The sequence below is a fragment of the Notolepis coatsorum genome (genome assembly GCF_963971535.1).
Source record: "Notolepis coatsorum genome assembly, chromosome: 3".
In the NCBI taxonomy this organism is placed as follows: domain Eukaryota; kingdom Metazoa; phylum Chordata; class Actinopteri; order Aulopiformes; family Paralepididae; genus Notolepis; species Notolepis coatsorum.
In genome coordinates this window covers 146,955,169-146,975,881 of record NC_140167.1, presented here as the reverse complement: position 1 = coordinate 146,975,881, position 20,713 = coordinate 146,955,169, and the positions used below count along the sequence as shown (strand labels likewise).

The window sequence follows — 20,713 nt, the reverse complement described above, 5'->3', positions numbered from 1 at the left end:
AAGTGACATTTGTGGTGTGCAGAAATTACACAATTGACCTATCTCAAACCCTGCCCTCTTTTCTTGATCCTCCAATCACAACTGCCACTTCCCTCAAATTAGCTTGTCTGAGTGAAGCATCAGTTGTGATTTGAGGATCAAGAAATCAAAATAGTTGAAAACCATTTCTATGGACAGGTACTATGATGTTGGATTGAAAACCAGTGAAAACTCAGATGTCACTTGTGAGGTTCACGTATTTACAGATGCCAGTTAATTTAATGCATAATGTGCTGCTGTTTACATGCGTTGCATGGAGAATCTACTACTAGCCTTATTTCTTCTAAAACAAAAGTTGCTCCCCTAACACATATTATGTTCCCCAGATTGGAATTAATGGGAGCTTTGATTGAAGCTAGGGTAGGTAAATAATAATAATAATAATAATAATAATGGATTCAATTTGTACTGCGCTCTACATTCGTGAGAATCTCAGAGTGCTACAGGAGATAAAGACAAAAGTTAAATGAATAAAACAATTTAAAATGAATAAAAACAATTAAAAAGACTAACAACCAGTGAAATGGAAGAACCTAAGAGTAAAATAAAATAAAAATAATAGTAAAATGAATAGAAGTAAAAATAAAAGTAAAAGAAAATTCAGGCAAAAGCCTTGTTAAAAAGAAATGTTTTTAGGTAAATTCATCATGACAAATTTGGAAATGGAAAACATTGTATTATGGGACTGATTCAATGATAACACTCCACTAGATTAAGAGTAAATCTAAGGAATGGAAACCATTCTATGCCAACAGGGTCAGTGAGATCCAAAATCTGACATTGGTTGAGAATTGGAACCACTGTAGAGAAAGGGACAACCCTGCCGACAGGGGAACATGGAGAATCAGTGCGCAAGCCTTGAATGGCGATTCCACGGGCTTAGAGTGTCTGAGAAACCTAACCAATGACCTCAGTGACGGAGATCTGAACAGTAGCAAATCTGACCTGCTGGTAGAAAACTAGCAATGACAAAATAAGTGTGAGTATCGTTCAAAGTCATAATACAGAAATGGAAAGTAATCTAGAACCTGATTTAGACTTGAACAGATATAGCAAACCTAGCCATGTATTCAGAATCAAACTGGGTCTCATTCTCGAACGAAGTTACGACAAAATATTTCGTCTTAGCCAGATTTCGGCCTATTTAAGACATATTAGGGCTGGGAGTGGGAGTCCTCAAATTTTCCTGAGATCTTATTTGAGAGCAGATCTAAGAGTGCTGAGGAGCACACTTAAATATGCTCTCAGCCCACGATCAAATCTCATGATTGATTGACTAATTTAAAATGTTATTATAACTTGACAGACTGTGTTCTCATAGTGATTCCTTCACGTCAACGCTACAGGCCTCCTTGGAATTAATTACTTAATCATAATTAAAATAAATATGACAATATTTGTACGATAAGAAATTACGAATTTGATGTCGGAAAAATAAATAATATGGATTCATCTGATCACAGGGCAGCTGGATTAACCATATCTGAACCAGCTATTTTGGACAAATAATTACTCAGATATTCAAACACAATTATGCAATTATTGTGAAATGATTGAAAATAATAATAATTTAATGCCTTCTGTGGAATTTGTATTTCTTATTTGTTACACATCTGTTTTAATGATTAATTATATACATTTGAAAGAATGCAGGTCAACATGCAATGTATCCCATTGATTGGTATACAATGGGACAGACCTTTGTTTGATTGATTGATTGAAAACTTCATTAACAGATTGCAGAATGGGTACAGTACAGTACAGCTTAATTACATAAGGGGATGCAGACCAGAGAAAGAATTTCGTCTTGTTTACATCAGGGTCCCCCATTTTCAATTCATCATAACATATATGACACACATGACACAGATAGACAGTACTGCTACATCTATACATTTATGACATACCAGATTTGCAAATACAGTACTGTTTGTGATACAAAAAGAGTCCAGAAAAGAGAGTACATTTGACGTAGAAACTGTTGGAGGAGGTTGGGTAGGGGTGGGTGGGGGATAGACTTACACTGTACAAGCAAAACTGTACATTGGAATATTGACAAAACCATACTTGGTCATTTACTGTACATTGGAGGGGGTTGATATAGCTATAAACCTGCATTCCTTCGAATATATCATTAATCAATTAAACTTATATTGAAATACACTATATAGCCTATACACCAACACTGAAATGACAGTGGATAAATAAATAAGAACTAAAGCTAATCGGTGGAAATAGACTGCATTAATATTCCATAACAAGTCTTGTGTGCGCCTACGAATGAACAGTAGCCTATAGGCTTAATTATGGAATAATAAGCCATACTGCGTTCATTCATTACGCCCGCCGTAGGCTATATATATTATATGTCATTCATTCATTCATTCATTCATTCATTCATTCATTCATTCATTCATTCATTCGCGAGCTGTATATGATGCCAATACATTAATCTAATCTAGTTTTGATGGGCGCAAGCGTGATTACGAAACCTAGCCGCATTTCTCAGAGACGCTCTCTGATTGGCACTGACTGACGCTAGGTTTCGTAATCACGCGGCTCGCAAAGCACTTCCGCCATTCCATTTCACACAGCTGCGTCACCAGTTGCCTTATAAGGAGCTATGGAGGCGGTGTTTTGTATGCAAATGAGCTGAACGGGAACGCGCTTTGGAGTTTACGACAGAATGCCATTCTCCAAGCAGATATCAGATCATATAATTTCTGCGACCGTTTCAGCCACTTAAGACATATCTCCAGCACGTTCAGGACTCAGAGTGTACTTGTCATAGATTATGTCTCAGTGGTTCCAAGATAAGTCTTCCAGAATATATCTTTGAAAATTTTTCGGGAATGAGACCCACTGTTTGAATACAACGTTGTATGCATAACTCTGTTTGGGATAGCCCGCGGTGGCCAACGTCACTGGTCATGAAGCAACACGAGTCTCTCAAGGCAAATGCGTGACTCCTCCATATTGACAGAGGTGGATAATTTCTTTTGGTCACAACAATCTTACAGTCATTTATACAGATAAAGTGACGGTAGAAAGAGAGAAGGAAGAGAGAGAGAGAGAGAGAGAGAGAGAGAGAGAGAGAGAGAGAGAGAGAGAGAGAGAGAGAGAGAGAGAGAGAGAGAGAGAGAGAGAGAGAGAGAGAGAGAGAGGGAGAGAGAAAATTTGTTTAGATAACAAGGTTGTTTTCAAACAACGTCTAAAATGTATCTTATTCAAATGATTGTATATCACAGCATCTGTCAATTTACCAGTGACAAGTTGTATTTTCCCTGAGCTAGCATAGCAGTGTCCAGAATGTGCTTAGATTACATAGAACTGAGGTTACAAACAACATACTCATTGATTCGTCTTGATGTCAAAGGCTAACTGTAGAATGTGTTACAACAAGGTACTATACTATAATGGCTATCAGTCTGCATCTTCAATTGACCATATTCACACAGCAGCCATTTTGCTAATTATATCATGCTCAGGTTAAGATTCCTTTCCACCCTGTTCCCTTGTGGGAAGGAATCGCACCCTGAGCATGACATAAGAGCAAAATGGCCGCTGTGTGGATATGGTCAATGTCAAATGTTTTAATGAGCCTGAGGCAGGTTGCATGCAAGTCCTCATGGACCAAGGACAACAATAACATAACTGCGAGTTAACAAGTTAGTGGCAGGTCACTTCCAAGACCTAAATTCAAAACGTACAAGCTAATGAATAGCAATCACTTGCTATTGCTGTACATTAAACACAGATAGTGGTCACAGCTGTCCAGTACTGTGAGTGTTTCATTCTCATAGGTAGACAGAGTTAACCCGTGGTACACAGAGCATGGAGAGTTCTTTGATCTTTGCCTGCAAATCCAAGATCGTGAGGTGACATGTCATTTTGGACCCCATGAATAGCAACCGCCGTGCTCTGCTCTATGCCCCAAGTGGGGCACAATCTAGTTTGCAGTAGGCTACTCAGCTTCCTTGCGTTGGTCATGGGGTTCCCGCAGTTCTCTTCGACTAACTAAGCAAATTTGTTTGTGGAGTGGTATCCAACCATTATTGTAATCGAATATTATGTTTCTATACAGTTGCCTTACTAGAGTATAGCAGAGGGGCAAAAAGTCCCTTCCTGACCTACTCGTGCAAGTCAGGAAAAGTCATCAGTGTCCAAAACCAAGAGATGTTGAAAAGTCTGTAGTTTGACAGCTTCCACTTTCCACAATCACCTCTGAAATGGAAGAAGGAAAACAGAATAAGAGGCTTTGACAAAAACAATCAGCACCATGTGAAGCAAAATACTGTAGCTCTCCATCAAAGTCCACCGTTCAATATGGGAAGCTCAAAGCCATTTCAACCAACCACCCTTTGCCTCAATTTACACTAATTATTTCTCCTTACATTAAATATATTTTGGCTGTATGGCTTGCAAATAGCAGGAATACACTGTGATTTGATTATCACGGACAGAGTTGACTTTAGAAGACGCATGTTGATGGGCAACATCAGGCTATCTCTATCAGCCATTCTTGTTTGTAGGATAATATTTCTCTAGTGGTTTAAGGTATTTGAGCACTGGACCCGAAGGTACAGGTAGTTACTCAAATGACTATCAGGTTTGTATTTTGTTTATACTCACACCAAGTAGCTAAATCGTTACTAACAATTACACTACGTCATCAACTAAATAATTACAGTAGAGGCCTATATGAGAGAGATTTGTCAAAGCTAAAATGTAGATTTGAATGAAAATGGTAAAAACAGCAGGCACTTATGGATCAATTTAGTAGGAACTACAGGTCTCCTTATTGTTTTATTTTTGTTTGCATTAAAAACATCTGATATGTGTAATTCACAACACTGTCAATGAGCAACATCAGACAGAGGATATAAACAGAAACGACAAAGCAGCTCAAAAGTAGTAGGATATGATTCTGACCATTTCTGCTTCAGTGGATTTCACCTTTTAAAACCCATGAAAGTAATTAAGTAATGCATTTAATGTGAACATTCTAACTGCAGTTTACCTTTGATCATTGCAAAAAAATAAAAAATAAAGGACTCTCCAACAGCTATGGCAAGATAGTCTGGAATTAAGTTAGTCAAACTCCAGGCCATGGGATGCTACACAAGTGGTCACTTACCTGCTAGAGAACCGGGCTATTTCCAAGCATTAGTTCTGATTTAAGTGCCTTGAAGGCGGTAATACTATTCCATCACTATCTGACTACATGCATAATCTGCAAGATAGAGAGACAACTGTTTGCCAGAAAGCAAAATGTCTGTAATAATAACTAGGGTCTGGCTTGTATGAATCATGGACTAATCTGGGCTTGAAGGCATTCTTCTGGTAAGTCCCCACTGACAGAACTAGTCATTTATGTTTTAAATGGATTTGTATCAAAGTACATACAGCTCTGTTTTTTGTTGGCACATCTAGCCTATTGGTAATTTTGAGCTGCAGACCAAACAAAAAACAATAATAATACAAAATCCATTACAAAGCAAAATTATTAATGACAACGCATAAAGGAATATTGCTTCTATGACATTGAAAGGGCAAGTCCAAGGCTTTTTATATGTGCAACGTTATAATAACATTCACAGTGATAATTCATATTTAGTTATTATACTCTCTGAATCAAAAGTAAAGCCTCTGGGAAAACATGCTGATCCTACCATCCAGTAAAGATCAGATGTGTGCATTCAGCAAACTACCATGGGCTACAGTAAAAGAGTATCACTTTTACGATAACGTTTTCTCAAAAACATGTTTGCCTGATGAAGGTCCTATAGACCAAAACGTCACTGTTTTTACAAGAATAACTTTTTAATGGATATAGAGTGTCACGCTTCTTTCCTCATGAATTCTGTATTTAAGGAGAACCTCCACCCTTGTTGTTTGAGCGTGGATTTCTTTAGATTTGGACATACTGCATCCTATCAACACAACGTTTAGGGAGTAATGCTGGACGAAGGTTTGACCTGGAAACCTCATATTGCACAAACCACTGTATCTCCTACAGAAGAGAGCTATTAGGATTATTTGTAAAGCAGACTATCGAGAACACACCAACATATTATTTATTAATTCTGGATTATTGAAATTGCAAGGGCTAGTTAAATTACAGACATTAGTAGTTATGTATAACAAGGCCAAAAGTAAAGCATTACCAGCCAATCTTCAAAACAGGTTTGTCCTCATATCACAAAATGGAGAGCATAGAAGGGAAGGTCATTTTAAACATCAGTGTGCTGCACGGACAACCCTGAAACAGATGTGTATATCAGTGGTGGGAGTCAAACTCTGGAATTATCTTTATAATGAGTTGAAGTATACTGTAAAAATATTTTCCAACTAAAAATACTTTTAAAGACAGAACAATGAGAACATATGAACAGCAGGTATACATTTCTATGTATCTGATTTTATTTATTTTTAGTTTTTTTCTCTTTCCCATGCATCTGAGGCTCGTGACGCAGGTTTTTTTTTGTTTTGTTTGTTTGTTTATTGGTATCTAGCAATATTATTATTATTATTATTATTATTATTATTATTATTATTATTATTATTATTATTATTATTATTATTATTATTATTATTATTATTATTATTATTATTATTATTATTATTATTATTATTATTATTATTATTATTATTATTATTATTATTATTATTGTTATTATTATTAACGTTATTATTGTTATTATTATTCATGGTCATATTATCATTATTATTATTATTATTATTATTATTATTATTATTATTATTATTATTATTATTATTATTATTATTATTATTATTATTATTATTATTATTATTATTATTATTATTATTATTATTATTATTATTATTATTATTAGTGTGGGTGACCTGGCGAAGCCAGGTTGCCACCCACACTATACATATCCATACTCTTTTTATTATTTATTTATTTATTCCACCGATTTTGCAAACACTTTGCAACACGTAAGCGTTCGCGCCCCATACACGTGAAAGGTATCAAAACGAGCGGCTTGCCTATGGCAACACCGGTCTCCGAACTCGTAAAGTTTCACCGCACCGTCTGGCTACGAATCGACTTTAAACGGTAAAATATCGGTCCCATTGGGAATGCATTGCATTTTAGAGTGTAGCAGCTGAAATAATCTTTTTCCCCCTACCTTGGGTGAATTGCGAGTGTGATCTCAATTTTGGACGTAGAAATAAAACAAACACATCAAAACGATGACACGGCTGTCAACCCGCTCACAAAAGAAAAATAAATGGAATTGGACATTTCTATCTCAACTGACGACCATTTGTTTGAAGGTTCTCCTCCCCATTGACCGCCATGCAATCGCACTCTAGAAATCACATTTTTCACACTATTTTTTAGCCTTCTGTTCCGATCGCCGAAGGAGTGCCACAATATCGCACGAATGTCACAATATCGCGCACAACCCTTCGCCTACTCGTTGTAGTGCTCATGTGCGCGTCACAACGCTTCATCTCTTATAGTTTTCTTTTAATCAATGTGACAATGCAGTCATGCATCTGCCTCCATAAAATGCATTGGATAGAAAATATGCAAGTCATAGTGATTGCTTCACCTGTGTGGCTCATGGCTCACTCATGATTGGTTCAGCTGTGTGGCTCGTGGCTGAGCTGCCAATGACATCATCCACTTAACCCATCATTGGCCATCACTGTGTTGCAGTACTGAATTGCTGACAGCGCCCTCTGTCTTGTGGGTTGTGTCATTGTACTCAGTAGGGATATCCTCTTTCATTTTTCATTGGTCCATGTTGACCACCTTTCATTGGTCGATGTTGACCACTCCCCCGATCCTTAGACCACGCCCCCTTAGGCCACACCCCCTCAGTGTATCTCTTGAACCGTTTGTCGTAGAGACTTGCGGATTGTGCCATTGTACTCGGTGTAATAGTGTAATAGTGTGTAATAGTGTAATAGTGTAATAGTGTGTAATAGTGTAATAGTGTGTAATAGTGTAATAGTGTAATAGTGTGTAATAGTGTGTAATAGTGTAATAGTGTAATAGTGTGTAATAGTGTAATATTGTGTAATAGTGTAATAGTGTGTAATAGTGTAATAGTGTGTAATAGTGTAATAGTGTAATAGTGTGTAATAGTGTAATAGTGTGTAATAGTGTGTAATAGTGTAATAGTGTAATAGTGTGTAACAGTGTCTAATAGTGTAATAGTGTAATAGTGTGTAATAGTGTAATAGTGTAATAGTGTGTAATAGTGTAATAGTGTAATAGTGTGTAATAGTGTAATAGTGTGTAATAGTGTAATAGTGTAATAGTGTGTAATAGTGTAATAGTGTGTAATAGTGTAATAGTGTGTAATAGTGTAATAGTGTAATAGTGTAATAGTGTGTAATAGTGTAATAGTGTGTAATAGTGTAATAGTGTGTAATAGTGTAATAGTGTAATAGTGTGTAATAGTGTAATAGTGTAATAGTGTGTAATAGTGTAATAGTGTGTAATAGTGTAATAGTGTGTAATAGTGTAATAGTGTAATAGTGTGTAATAGTGTAATAGTGTGTAATAGTGTAATAGTGTAATAGTGTGTAATAGTGTAATAGTGTAATAGTGTGTAATAGTGTAATAGTGTGTAATAGTGTAATAGTGTGTAATAGTGTAATAGTGTGTAATAGTGTAATAGTGTAATAGTGTGTAATAGTGTAATAGTGTAATAGTGTGTAATAGTGTAATAGTGTATAATAGTGTAATAGTGTAATAGCGTGTAATAGTGTAATAGTGTAATAGTGTGTAATAGTGTAATAGTGTGTAATAGTGTAATAGTGTGTAATAGTGTAATAGTGTAATAGTGTGTAATAGTGTAATAGTGTGTAATAGTGTAATAGTGTGTAATAGTGTAATAGTGTAATAGTGTGTAATAGTGTGTAATAGTGTAATAGTGTGTAATAGTGTAATAGTGTGTAATAGTGTAATAGTGTAATAGTGTGTAATAGTGTAATAGTGTAATAGTGTGTAATAGTGTAATAGTGTGTAATAGTGTAATAGTGTGTAATAGTGTAACAGTGTGTAATAGTGTAATAGTGTGTAATAGTGTGTAATAGTGTAATAGTGTAATAGTGTAATAGTGTGTAATAGTGTAATAGTGTAATAGTGTGTAATAGTGTAATAGTGTGTAATAGTGTAATAGTGTAATAGTGTGTAATAGTGTAATAGTGTAATAGTGTGTAATAGTGTAATAGTGTGTAATAGTGTAATAGTGTGTAATAGTGTAATAGTGTAATAGTGTGTAATAGTGTAATAGTGTGTAATAGTGTAATAGTGTAATAGTGTGTAATAGTGTAATAGTGTGTAATAGTGTAATAGTGTGTAATAGTGTAATAGTGTGTAATAGTGTAATAGTGTAATAGTGTGTAATAGTGTAATAGTGTAATAGTGTGTAATAGTGTAATAGTGTGTAATAGTGTAATAGTGTAATAGCGTGTAATAGTGTAATAGTGTAATAGTGTGTAATAGTGTAATAGTGTGTAATAGTGTAATAGTGTGTAATAGTGTAATAGTGTAATAGTGTGTAATAGTGTAATAGTGTAATAGTGTGTAATAGTGTAATAGTGTAATAGTGTGTAATAGTGTAATAGTGTGTAATAGTGTAATAGTGTGTAATAGTGTAATAGTGTAATAGTGTGTAATAGTGTGTAATAGTGTAATAGTGTGTAATAGTGTAATAGTGTGTAATAGTGTAATAGTGTGTAATAGTGTAATAGTGTAATAGTGTGTAATAGTGTAATAGTGTAATAGTGTGTAATAGTGTAATAGCCACCCACACTATACATATCCATACTCTTTTTATTATTTATTTATTTATTCCACCGATTTTGCAAACACTTTGCAACACGTAAGCGTTCGCGCCCCATACACGTGAAAGGTATCAAAACGAGCGGCTTGCCTATGGCAACACCGGTCTCCGAACTCGTAAAGTTTCACCGCACCGTCTGGCTACGAATCGACTTTAAACGGTAAAATATCGGTCCCATTGGGAATGCATTGCATTTTAGAGTGTAGCAGCTGAAATAATCTTTTTCCCCCTACCTTGGGTGAATTGCGAGTGTGATCTCAATTTTGGACGTAGAAATAAAACAAACACATCAAAACGATGACACGGCTGTCAACCCGCTCACAAAAGAAAAATAAATGGAATTGGACATTTCTATCTCAACTGACGACCATTTGTTTGAAGGTTCTCCTCCCCATTGACCGCCATGCAATCGCACTCTAGAAATCACATTTTTCACACTATTTTTTAGCCTTCTGTTCCGATCGCCGAAGGAGTGCCACAATATCGCACGAATGTCACAATATCGCGCACAACCCTTCGCCTACTCGTTGTAGTGCTCATGTGCGCGTCACAACGCTTCATCTCTTATAGTTTTCTTTTAATCAATGTGACAATGCAGTCATGCATCTGCCTCCATAAAATGCATTGGATAGAAAATATGCAAGTCATAGTGATTGCTTCACCTGTGTGGCTCATGGCTCACTCATGATTGGTTCAGCTGTGTGGCTCGTGGCTGAGCTGCCAATGACATCATCCACTTAACCCATCATTGGCCATCACTGTGTTGCAGTACTGAATTGCTGACAGCGCCCTCTGTCTTGTGGGTTGTGTCATTGTACTCAGTAGGGATATCCTCTTTCATTTTTCATTGGTCCATGTTGACCACCTTTCATTGGTCGATGTTGACCACTCCCCCGATCCTTAGACCACGCCCCCTTAGGCCACACCCCCTCAGTGTATCTCTTGAACCGTTTGTCGTAGAGACTTGCGGATTGTGCCATTGTACTCGGTGTAATAGTGTAATAGTGTGTAATAGTGTAATAGTGTAATAGTGTGTAATAGTGTAATTGTGGGTGACCTGGCGAAGCCAGGTTGCCACCCACACTATACATATCCATACTCTTTTTATTATTTATTTATTTATTCCACCGATTTTGCAAACACTTTGCAACACGTAAGCGTTCGCGCCCCATACACGTGAAAGGTATCAAAACGAGCGGCTTGCCTATGGCAACACCGGTCTCCGAACTCGTAAAGTTTCACCGCACCGTCTGGCTACGAATCGACTTTAAACGGTAAAATATCGGTCCCATTGGGAATGCATTGCATTTTAGAGTGTAGCAGCTGAAATAATCTTTTTCCCCCTACCTTGGGTGAATTGCGAGTGTGATCTCAATTTTGGACGTAGAAATAAAACAAACACATCAAAACGATGACACGGCTGTCAACCCGCTCACAAAAGAAAAATAAATGGAATTGGACATTTCTATCTCAACTGACGACCATTTGTTTGAAGGTTCTCCTCCCCATTGACCGCCATGCAATCGCACTCTAGAAATCACATTTTTCACACTATTTTTTAGCCTTCTGTTCCGATCGCCGAAGGAGTGCCACAATATCGCACGAATGTCACAATATCGCGCACAACCCTTCGCCTACTCGTTGTAGTGCTCATGTGCGCGTCACAACGCTTCATCTCTTATAGTTTTCTTTTAATCAATGTGACAATGCAGTCATGCATCTGCCTCCATAAAATGCATTGGATAGAAAATATGCAAGTCATAGTGATTGCTTCACCTGTGTGGCTCATGGCTCACTCATGATTGGTTCAGCTGTGTGGCTCGTGGCTGAGCTGCCAATGACATCATCCACTTAACCCATCATTGGCCATCACTGTGTTGCAGTACTGAATTGCTGACAGCGCCCTCTGTCTTGTGGGTTGTGTCATTGTACTCAGTAGGGATATCCTCTTTCATTTTTCATTGGTCCATGTTGACCACCTTTCATTGGTCGATGTTGACCACTCCCCCGATCCTTAGACCACGCCCCCTTAGGCCACACCCCCTCAGTGTATCTCTTGAACCGTTTGTCGTAGAGACTTGCGGATTGTGCCATTGTACTCGGTGTAATAGTGTAATAGTGTGTAATAGTGTAATAGTGTAATAGTGTGTAATAGTGTAATAGTGTGTAATAGTGTAATAGTGTAATAGTGTGTAATAGTGTGTAATAGTGTAATAGTGTAATAGTGTGTAATAGTGTAATATTGTGTAATAGTGTAATAGTGTGTAATAGTGTAATAGTGTGTAATAGTGTAATAGTGTAATAGTGTGTAATAGTGTAATAGTGTGTAATAGTGTGTAATAGTGTAATAGTGTAATAGTGTGTAACAGTGTCTAATAGTGTAATAGTGTAATAGTGTGTAATAGTGTAATAGTGTAATAGTGTGTAATAGTGTAATAGTGTAATAGTGTGTAATAGTGTAATAGTGTGTAATAGTGTAATAGTGTAATAGTGTGTAATAGTGTAATAGTGTGTAATAGTGTAATAGTGTGTAATAGTGTAATAGTGTAATAGTGTAATAGTGTGTAATAGTGTAATAGTGTGTAATAGTGTAATAGTGTGTAATAGTGTAATAGTGTAATAGTGTGTAATAGTGTAATAGTGTAATAGTGTGTAATAGTGTAATAGTGTGTAATAGTGTAATAGTGTGTAATAGTGTAATAGTGTAATAGTGTGTAATAGTGTAATAGTGTGTAATAGTGTAATAGTGTAATAGTGTGTAATAGTGTAATAGTGTAATAGTGTGTAATAGTGTAATAGTGTGTAATAGTGTAATAGTGTGTAATAGTGTAATAGTGTGTAATAGTGTAATAGTGTAATAGTGTGTAATAGTGTAATAGTGTAATAGTGTGTAATAGTGTAATAGTGTATAATAGTGTAATAGTGTAATAGCGTGTAATAGTGTAATAGTGTAATAGTGTGTAATAGTGTAATAGTGTGTAATAGTGTAATAGTGTGTAATAGTGTAATAGTGTAATAGTGTGTAATAGTGTAATAGTGTGTAATAGTGTAATAGTGTGTAATAGTGTAATAGTGTAATAGTGTGTAATAGTGTGTAATAGTGTAATAGTGTGTAATAGTGTAATAGTGTGTAATAGTGTAATAGTGTAATAGTGTGTAATAGTGTAATAGTGTAATAGTGTGTAATAGTGTAATAGTGTGTAATAGTGTAATAGTGTGTAATAGTGTAACAGTGTGTAATAGTGTAATAGTGTGTAATAGTGTGTAATAGTGTAATAGTGTAATAGTGTAATAGTGTGTAATAGTGTAATAGTGTAATAGTGTGTAATAGTGTAATAGTGTGTAATAGTGTAATAGTGTAATAGTGTGTAATAGTGTAATAGTGTAATAGTGTGTAATAGTGTAATAGTGTGTAATAGTGTAATAGTGTGTAATAGTGTAATAGTGTAATAGTGTGTAATAGTGTAATAGTGTGTAATAGTGTAATAGTGTAATAGTGTGTAATAGTGTAATAGTGTGTAATAGTGTAATAGTGTGTAATAGTGTAATAGTGTGTAATAGTGTAATAGTGTAATAGTGTGTAATAGTGTAATAGTGTAATAGTGTGTAATAGTGTAATAGTGTGTAATAGTGTAATAGTGTAATAGCGTGTAATAGTGTAATAGTGTAATAGTGTGTAATAGTGTAATAGTGTGTAATAGTGTAATAGTGTGTAATAGTGTAATAGTGTAATAGTGTGTAATAGTGTAATAGTGTAATAGTGTGTAATAGTGTAATAGTGTAATAGTGTGTAATAGTGTAATAGTGTGTAATAGTGTAATAGTGTGTAATAGTGTAATAGTGTAATAGTGTGTAATAGTGTGTAATAGTGTAATAGTGTGTAATAGTGTAATAGTGTGTAATAGTGTAATAGTGTGTAATAGTGTAATAGTGTAATAGTGTGTAATAGTGTAATAGTGTAATAGTGTGTAATAGTGTAATAGTGTGTAATAGTGTAATAGTGTGTAATAGTGTAATAGTGTGTAATAGTGTAATAGTGTAATAGTGTGTAATAGTGTAATAGTGTGTAATAGTGTAATAGTGTAATAGTGTGTAATAGTGTAATAGTGTGTAATAGTGTAATAGTGTAATAGTGTGTAATAGTGTAATAGTGTAATAGTGTGTAATAGTGTAATAGTGTAATAGTGTGTAATAGTGTAATAGTGTAATAGTGTGTAATAGTGTAATAGTGTAATAGTGTGTAATAGTGTAATAGTGTGTAATAGTGTAATAGTGTGTAATAGTGTAATAGTGTGTAATAGTGTAATAGTGTAATAGTGTGTAATAGTGTAATAGTGTGTAATAGTGTGTAATAGTGTAATAGTGTAATAGTGTGTAACAGTGTCTAATAGTGTAATAGTGTAATAGTGTGTAATAGTGTAATAGTGTAATAGTGTGTAATAGTGTAATAGTGTAATAGTGTGTAATAGTGTAATAGTGTGTAATAGTGTAATAGTGTAATAGTGTGTAATAGTGTAATAGTGTGTAATAGTGTAATAGTGTGTAATAGTGTAATAGTGTAATAGTGTAATAGTGTGTAATAGTGTAATAGTGTGTAATAGTGTAATAGTGTGTAATAGTGTAATAGTGTAATAGTGTGTAATAGTGTAATAGTGTAATAGTGTGTAATAGTGTAATAGTGTGTAATAGTGTAATAGTGTGTAATAGTGTAATAGTGTAATAGTGTGTAATAGTGTAATAGTGTGTAATAGTGTAATAGTGTAATAGTGTGTAATAGTGTAATAGTGTAATAGTGTGTAATAGTGTAATAGTGTGTAATAGTGTAATAGTGTGTAATAGTGTAATAGTGTGTAATAGTGTAATAGTGTAATAGTGTGTAATAGTGTAATAGTGTAATAGTGTGTAATAGTGTAATAGTGTATAATAGTGTAATAGTGTAATAGCGTGTAATAGTGTAATAGTGTAATAGTGTGTAATAGTGTAATAGTGTGTAATAGTGTAATAGTGTGTAATAGTGTAATAGTGTAATAGTGTGTAATAGTGTAATAGTGTGTAATAGTGTAATAGTGTGTAATAGTGTAATAGTGTAATAGTGTGTAATAGTGTGTAATAGTGTAATAGTGTGTAATAGTGTAATAGTGTGTAATAGTGTAATAGTGTAATAGTGTGTAATAGTGTAATAGTGTAATAGTGTGTAATAGTGTAATAGTGTGTAATAGTGTAATAGTGTGTAATAGTGTAACAGTGTGTAATAGTGTAATAGTGTGTAATAGTGTAATAGTGTGTAATAGTGTAATAGTGTAATAGTGTAATAGTGTGTAATAGTGTAATAGTGTAATAGTGTGTAATAGTGTAATAGTGTGTAATAGTGTAATAGTGTAATAGTGTGTAATAGTGTAATAGTGTAATAGTGTGTAATAGTGTAATAGTGTGTAATAGTGTAATAGTGTGTAATAGTGTAATAGTGTAATAGTGTGTAATAGTGTAATAGTGTGTAATAGTGTGTAATAGTGTAATAGTGTAATAGTGTGTAATAGTGTAATAGTGTGTAATAGTGTAATAGTGTGTAATAGTGTAATAGTGTGTAATAGTGTAATAGTGTAATAGTGTGTAATAGTGTAATAGTGTAATAGTGTGTAATAGTGTAATAGTGTGTAATAGTGTAATAGTGTAATAGCGTGTAATAGTGTAATAGTGTAATAGTGTGTAATAGTGTAATAGTGTGTAATAGTGTAATAGTGTGTAATAGTGTAATAGTGTAATAGTGTGTAATAGTGTAATAGTGTAATAGTGTGTAATAGTGTAATAGTGTAATAGTGTGTAATAGTGTAATAGTGTGTAATAGTGTAATAGTGTGTAATAGTGTAATAGTGTAATAGTGTGTAATAGTGTGTAATAGTGTAATAGTGTGTAATAGTGTAATAGTGTGTAATAGTGTAATAGTGTGTAATAGTGTAATAGTGTAATAGTGTGTAATAGTGTAATAGTGTAATAGTGTGTAATAGTGTAATAGTGTGTAATAGTGTAATAGTGTGTAATAGTGTAATAGTGTGTAATAGTGTAATAGTGTAATAGTGTGTAATAGTGTAATAGTGTGTAATAGTGTAATAGTGTAATAGTGTGTAATAGTGTAATAGTGTGTAATAGTGTAATAGTGTAATAGTGTGTAATAGTGTAATAGTGTAATAGTGTGTAATAGTGTAATAGTGTAATAGTGTGTAATAGTGTAATAGTGTAATAGTGTGTAATAGTGTAATAGTGTAATAGTGTGTAATAGTGTAATAGTGTGTAATAGTGTGTAATAGTGTAATAGTGTGTAATAGTGTGTAATAGTGTAATAGTGTGTAATAGTGTAATAGTGTGTAATAGTGTAATAGTGTAATAGTGTGTAATAGTGTAATAGTGTAATAGTGTGTAATAGTGTAATAGTGTGTAATAGTGTAATAGTGTAATAGTGTGTAATAGTGTAATAGTGTAATAGTGTGTAATAGTGTAATAGTGTAATAGTGTGTAATAGTGTAATAGTGTAATAGTGTGTAATAGTGTAATAGTGTAATAGTGTGTAATAGTGTAATAGTGTAATAGTGTGTAATAGTGTAATAGTGTGTAATAGTGTAATAGTGTAATAGTGTAATAGTGCAATAGTGTGTAATAGTGTAATAGTGTAATAGTGTTATAGTGTGTAATAGTGTAATAGTGTAATAGTGTGTAATAGTGTAATAGTGTGTAATAGTGTAATAGTGTGTAATAGTGTAATAGTGTGTAATAGTGTGTAATAGTGTGTAATAGTGTGTAATAGTGTAATATTGTGTAATAGTGTAATAGTGTTGCGGGTTGTGTCATTACACTCAGTAGGGATATCCTCTTTGATTGGTCTATGTTGACCACTCCCCCGATCCTTAGGCCGCGCCCCCTTTTTGTATCCTTTGAACCGTTTGTCATAGAGACTCGCGAGAGACCCTCTCCCCCGTTGGCCGGCGGTGCACAGGCGTCACCCACACTTTCACAATTTCCCCCGCGCGGAATTGTCTAGTATATACTTATTATCTATATTCTCAGATTTTCAAACACTTTGCAACACGTAAGCGTTCGCGCACCATACACGTGAAAGGTATCAAAACGAGCGGCTTGCCTATGGCAACTGCGGTCTTCGAACCCGTAAAAGTTTCACCGCACCGTCTGGCTACGAATCGACTTTAAACGGTAAAATTCCGGTCCCATTGGGAATGCATTGCATTTTAGAGTGTAGCAGCTGAAATAATCTTTTTCCCCCTACCTTGGGTGAATTGCGAGTGTGATCTCAATTTTGGACGTAGAAATAAAACAAACACATCAAAACGATGACACGGCTGTCATCCCGCTCACAAAAGAAAAATAAATGGAATTGGACATTTCTATCTCAACTGACGACCATTTGTTTGAAGGTTCTCCTCCCCATTGACCGCCATGCAATCGCCCTCTAGAAATCAATTTTTTTTTAGCCTTCTGTTCCGATCGCCGAAGGAGTGCCACAATATCGCACGAATGCCACAATCTCGCGCACAACCCTTCGCCTACTCGTTGTAGTGCTCTTGTGCGAGTCACAACGCTTCATCTCTTATAGTTTTCTTTTAATCAACGTGACAATGCAGTCATGTAAAGAAATTTCAGAATATGCAAGTCATTGTGCTCATGGCTGATTGGTTCAGGCTTAACAGCTGTGAGGCTCAGGGCTCATGGCTGAGCTGACCTGCCAATGACATCATCCACTTAACCCATCATTGGCCATCACTGTGTTGCACTACTGAATTGCTGGACAGCGCCCTCTGTCTTGTGGGTTGTGTCATTGTACTCAGTAGGGATATCCTCTTTCATTTTTCATTGGTCCATGTTGACCACCTTTCATTGGTCGATGTTGACCACTCCCCCGATCCTTAGACCACGCCCCCTTAGGCCACACCCCCTCAGTGTATCTCTTGAACCGTTTGTCGTAGAGACTTGCGGATTGTGCCATTGGTCGATGTTGACCACCTTTCATTGGTCGATGTTGACCACTCCCCCTGTTGACCACCTTTCATTGGTCGATGTTGACCACTCCCCCGATCCTTAGACCACGCCCCCTTAGGCCACACCCCCTCAGTGTAACTCTTGAACCGTTTGTCGTAGAGACTTGGGGATTGTGCCATTGGTCGATGTTGACCACCTTTCATTGGTCGATGTTGACCACTCCCCCGATCCTTAGACCACGCCCCCTTAGGCCACACCCCCTCAGTGTATCTCTTGAACCGTTTGTCGTAGAGACTTGCGGATTGTGCCATTGTACTCGGTGTAATAGTGTAATAGTGTGTAATAGTGTAATAGTGTGTAATAGTGTAATAGTGTAATAGTGTGTAATAGTGTAATAGTGTAATAGTGTGTAATAGTGTGTAATAGTGTAATAGTGTAATAGTGTGTAATAGTGTAATATTGTGTAATAGTGTAATAGTGTAATAGTGTGTAATAGTGTAATAGTGTGTAATAGTGTAATAGTGTAATAGTGTGTAATAGTGTAATATTGTGTAATAGTGTGTAATAGTGTAATAGTGTAATAGTGTGTAATAGTGTAATAGTGTCGAATAGTGTAATAGTGTGTAATAGTGTAATAGTGTAATAGTGTGTAATAGTGTAATAGTGTGTAATAGTGTAATAGTGTGTAATAGTGTAATAGTGTAATAGTGTAATAGTGTGTAATAGTGTAATAGTGTGTAATAGTGTAATAGTGTGTAATAGTGTAATAGTGTGTAATAGTGTAATAGTGTAATAGTGTGTAATAGTGTAATAGTGTAATAGTGTGTAATAGCATAATAGTGTAATAGTGTGTAATAGTGTAATAGTGTGTAATAGTGTAATAGTGTGTAATAGTGTAATAGTGTAATAGTGTGTAATAGTGTAATAGTGTGTAATAGTGTAATAGTGTAATAGTGTGTAATAGTGTGTAATAGTGTAATAGTGTAATAGTGTGTAATAGTGTAATAGTGTGTAATAGTGTAATAGTGTAATAGTGTGTAATAGTGTGTAATAGTGTAATAGTGTAATAGTGTGTAATAGTGTAATAGTGTAATAGTGTGTAATAGTGTAATAGTGTGTAATAGTGTAATAGTGTAATAGTGTGTAATAGTGTAATAGTGTGTAATAGTGTAATAGTGTAATAGTGTGTAATAGTGTGTAATAGTGTAATAGTGTAATAGTGTGTAATAGTGTAATAGTGTAATAGTGTAATAGTGTGTAATAGTGTAATAGTGTAATAGTGTGTAATAGTGTAATAGTGTGTAATAGTGTAATAGTGTAATAGTGTGTAATAGTGTAATAGTGTAATAGTGTGTAATAGTGTAATAGTGTGTAATAGTGTAATAGTGTGTAATAGTGTAATAGTGTAATAGTGTGTAATAGTGTGTAATAGTGTAATAGTGTGTAATAGTGTAATAGTGTAATAGTGTGTAATAGTGTAATAGTGTAATAGTGTGTAATAGTGTGTAATAGTGTAATAGTGTAATAGTGTGTAATAGTGTAATAGTGTAATAGTGTAATAGTGTAATAGTGTGTAATAGTGTAATAGTGTGTAATAGTGTAATAGTGTGTAATAGTGTAATAGTGTAATAGTGTGTAATAGTGTAATAGTGTAATAGTGTGTAATAGTGTAATAGTGTAATAGTGTAATAGTGTGTAATAGTGTAATAGTGTGTAATAGTGTAATAGTGTAATAGTGTGTAATAGTGTAATAGTGTAATAGTGTGTAATAGTGTAATAGTGTAATAGTGTGTAATAGTGTGTAATAGTGTAATAGTGTGTAATAGTGTAATAGTGTAATAGTGTGTAATAGTGTAATAGTGTGTAATAGTGTAATAGTGTAATAGTGTGTAATAGTGTAATAGTGTGTAATAGTGTAATAGTGTGTAATAGTGTAATAGTGTAATAGTGTGTAATAGTGTAATAGTGTAATAGTGTGTAATAGTGTAATAGTGTAATAGTGTGTAATAGTGTAATAGTGTGTAATAGTGTAATAGTGTAATAGTGTGTAATAGTGTAATAGTGTAATAGTGTGTAATAGTGTAATAGTGTGTAATAGTGTAATAGTGTAATAGTGTGTAATAGTGTGTAATAGTGTAATAGTGTGTAATAGTGTAATAGTGTAATAGTGTGTAATAGTGTGTAATAGTGTAATAGTGTGTAATAGTGTAATAGTGTAATAGTGTGTAATAGTGTAATAGTGTGTAATAGTGTAATAGTGTAATAGTGTGTAATAGTGTAATAGTGTAATAGTGTGTAATAGTGTAATCGTGTAATAGTGTAATAGTGTGTAATAGTGTAATTGTGTAATAGTGTGTAATAGTGTAATAGTGTAATAGTGTGTAATAGTGTAATAGTGTAATAGTGTGTAATAGTGTAATAGTGTAATAGTGTGTAATAGTGTAATAGTGTAATAGTGTGTAATCGTGTAATAGTGTGTAATAGTGTAATAGTGTGTAATAGTGTAATAGTGTGTAATAGTGTAATAGTGTAATAGTGTGTAATAGTGTAATAGTGTAATAGTGTTATAGTGTGTAATAGTGTAATAGTGTAATAGTGTAATAGTGTGTAATAGTGTAATAGTGTGTAATAGTGTGTAATAGTGTGTAATAGTGTAATATTGTGTAATAGTGTTGCGGGTTGTGTCATTGCACTCAGTAGGGATATCCTCTTTGATTGGTCTATGTTGACCACTCCCCCGATCCTTAGGCCGCGCCCCCTTTTTGTATCCTTTGAACCGTTTGTCATAGAGACTCGCGAGAGACCCTCTCCCCCGTTGGCCGGCGGTGCACAGACGTCACCCACACTTTCACAAT

General features: G+C 34.7%; 1 protein-coding gene across 1 annotated transcript in view; it reads right to left on the bottom strand.

The window, feature by feature from the left end:
- Positions 1 to 2,594: 2,594 nt before the first annotated feature.
- The window catches only part of LOC311224521 (nck-associated protein 5-like), a 470,803-nt gene continuing 452,684 nt past the window's right edge, over positions 2,595 to 20,713 (bottom strand). The window contains exon 14 of the mRNA XM_084309543.1: positions 2,595 to 4,263. Within this exon, the coding sequence (XP_084165669.1) occupies positions 4,262 to 4,263 (2 nt within the window). The 3' untranslated portion in view covers positions 2,595 to 4,261. The remainder of the gene's footprint in view (positions 4,264 to 20,713) is intronic.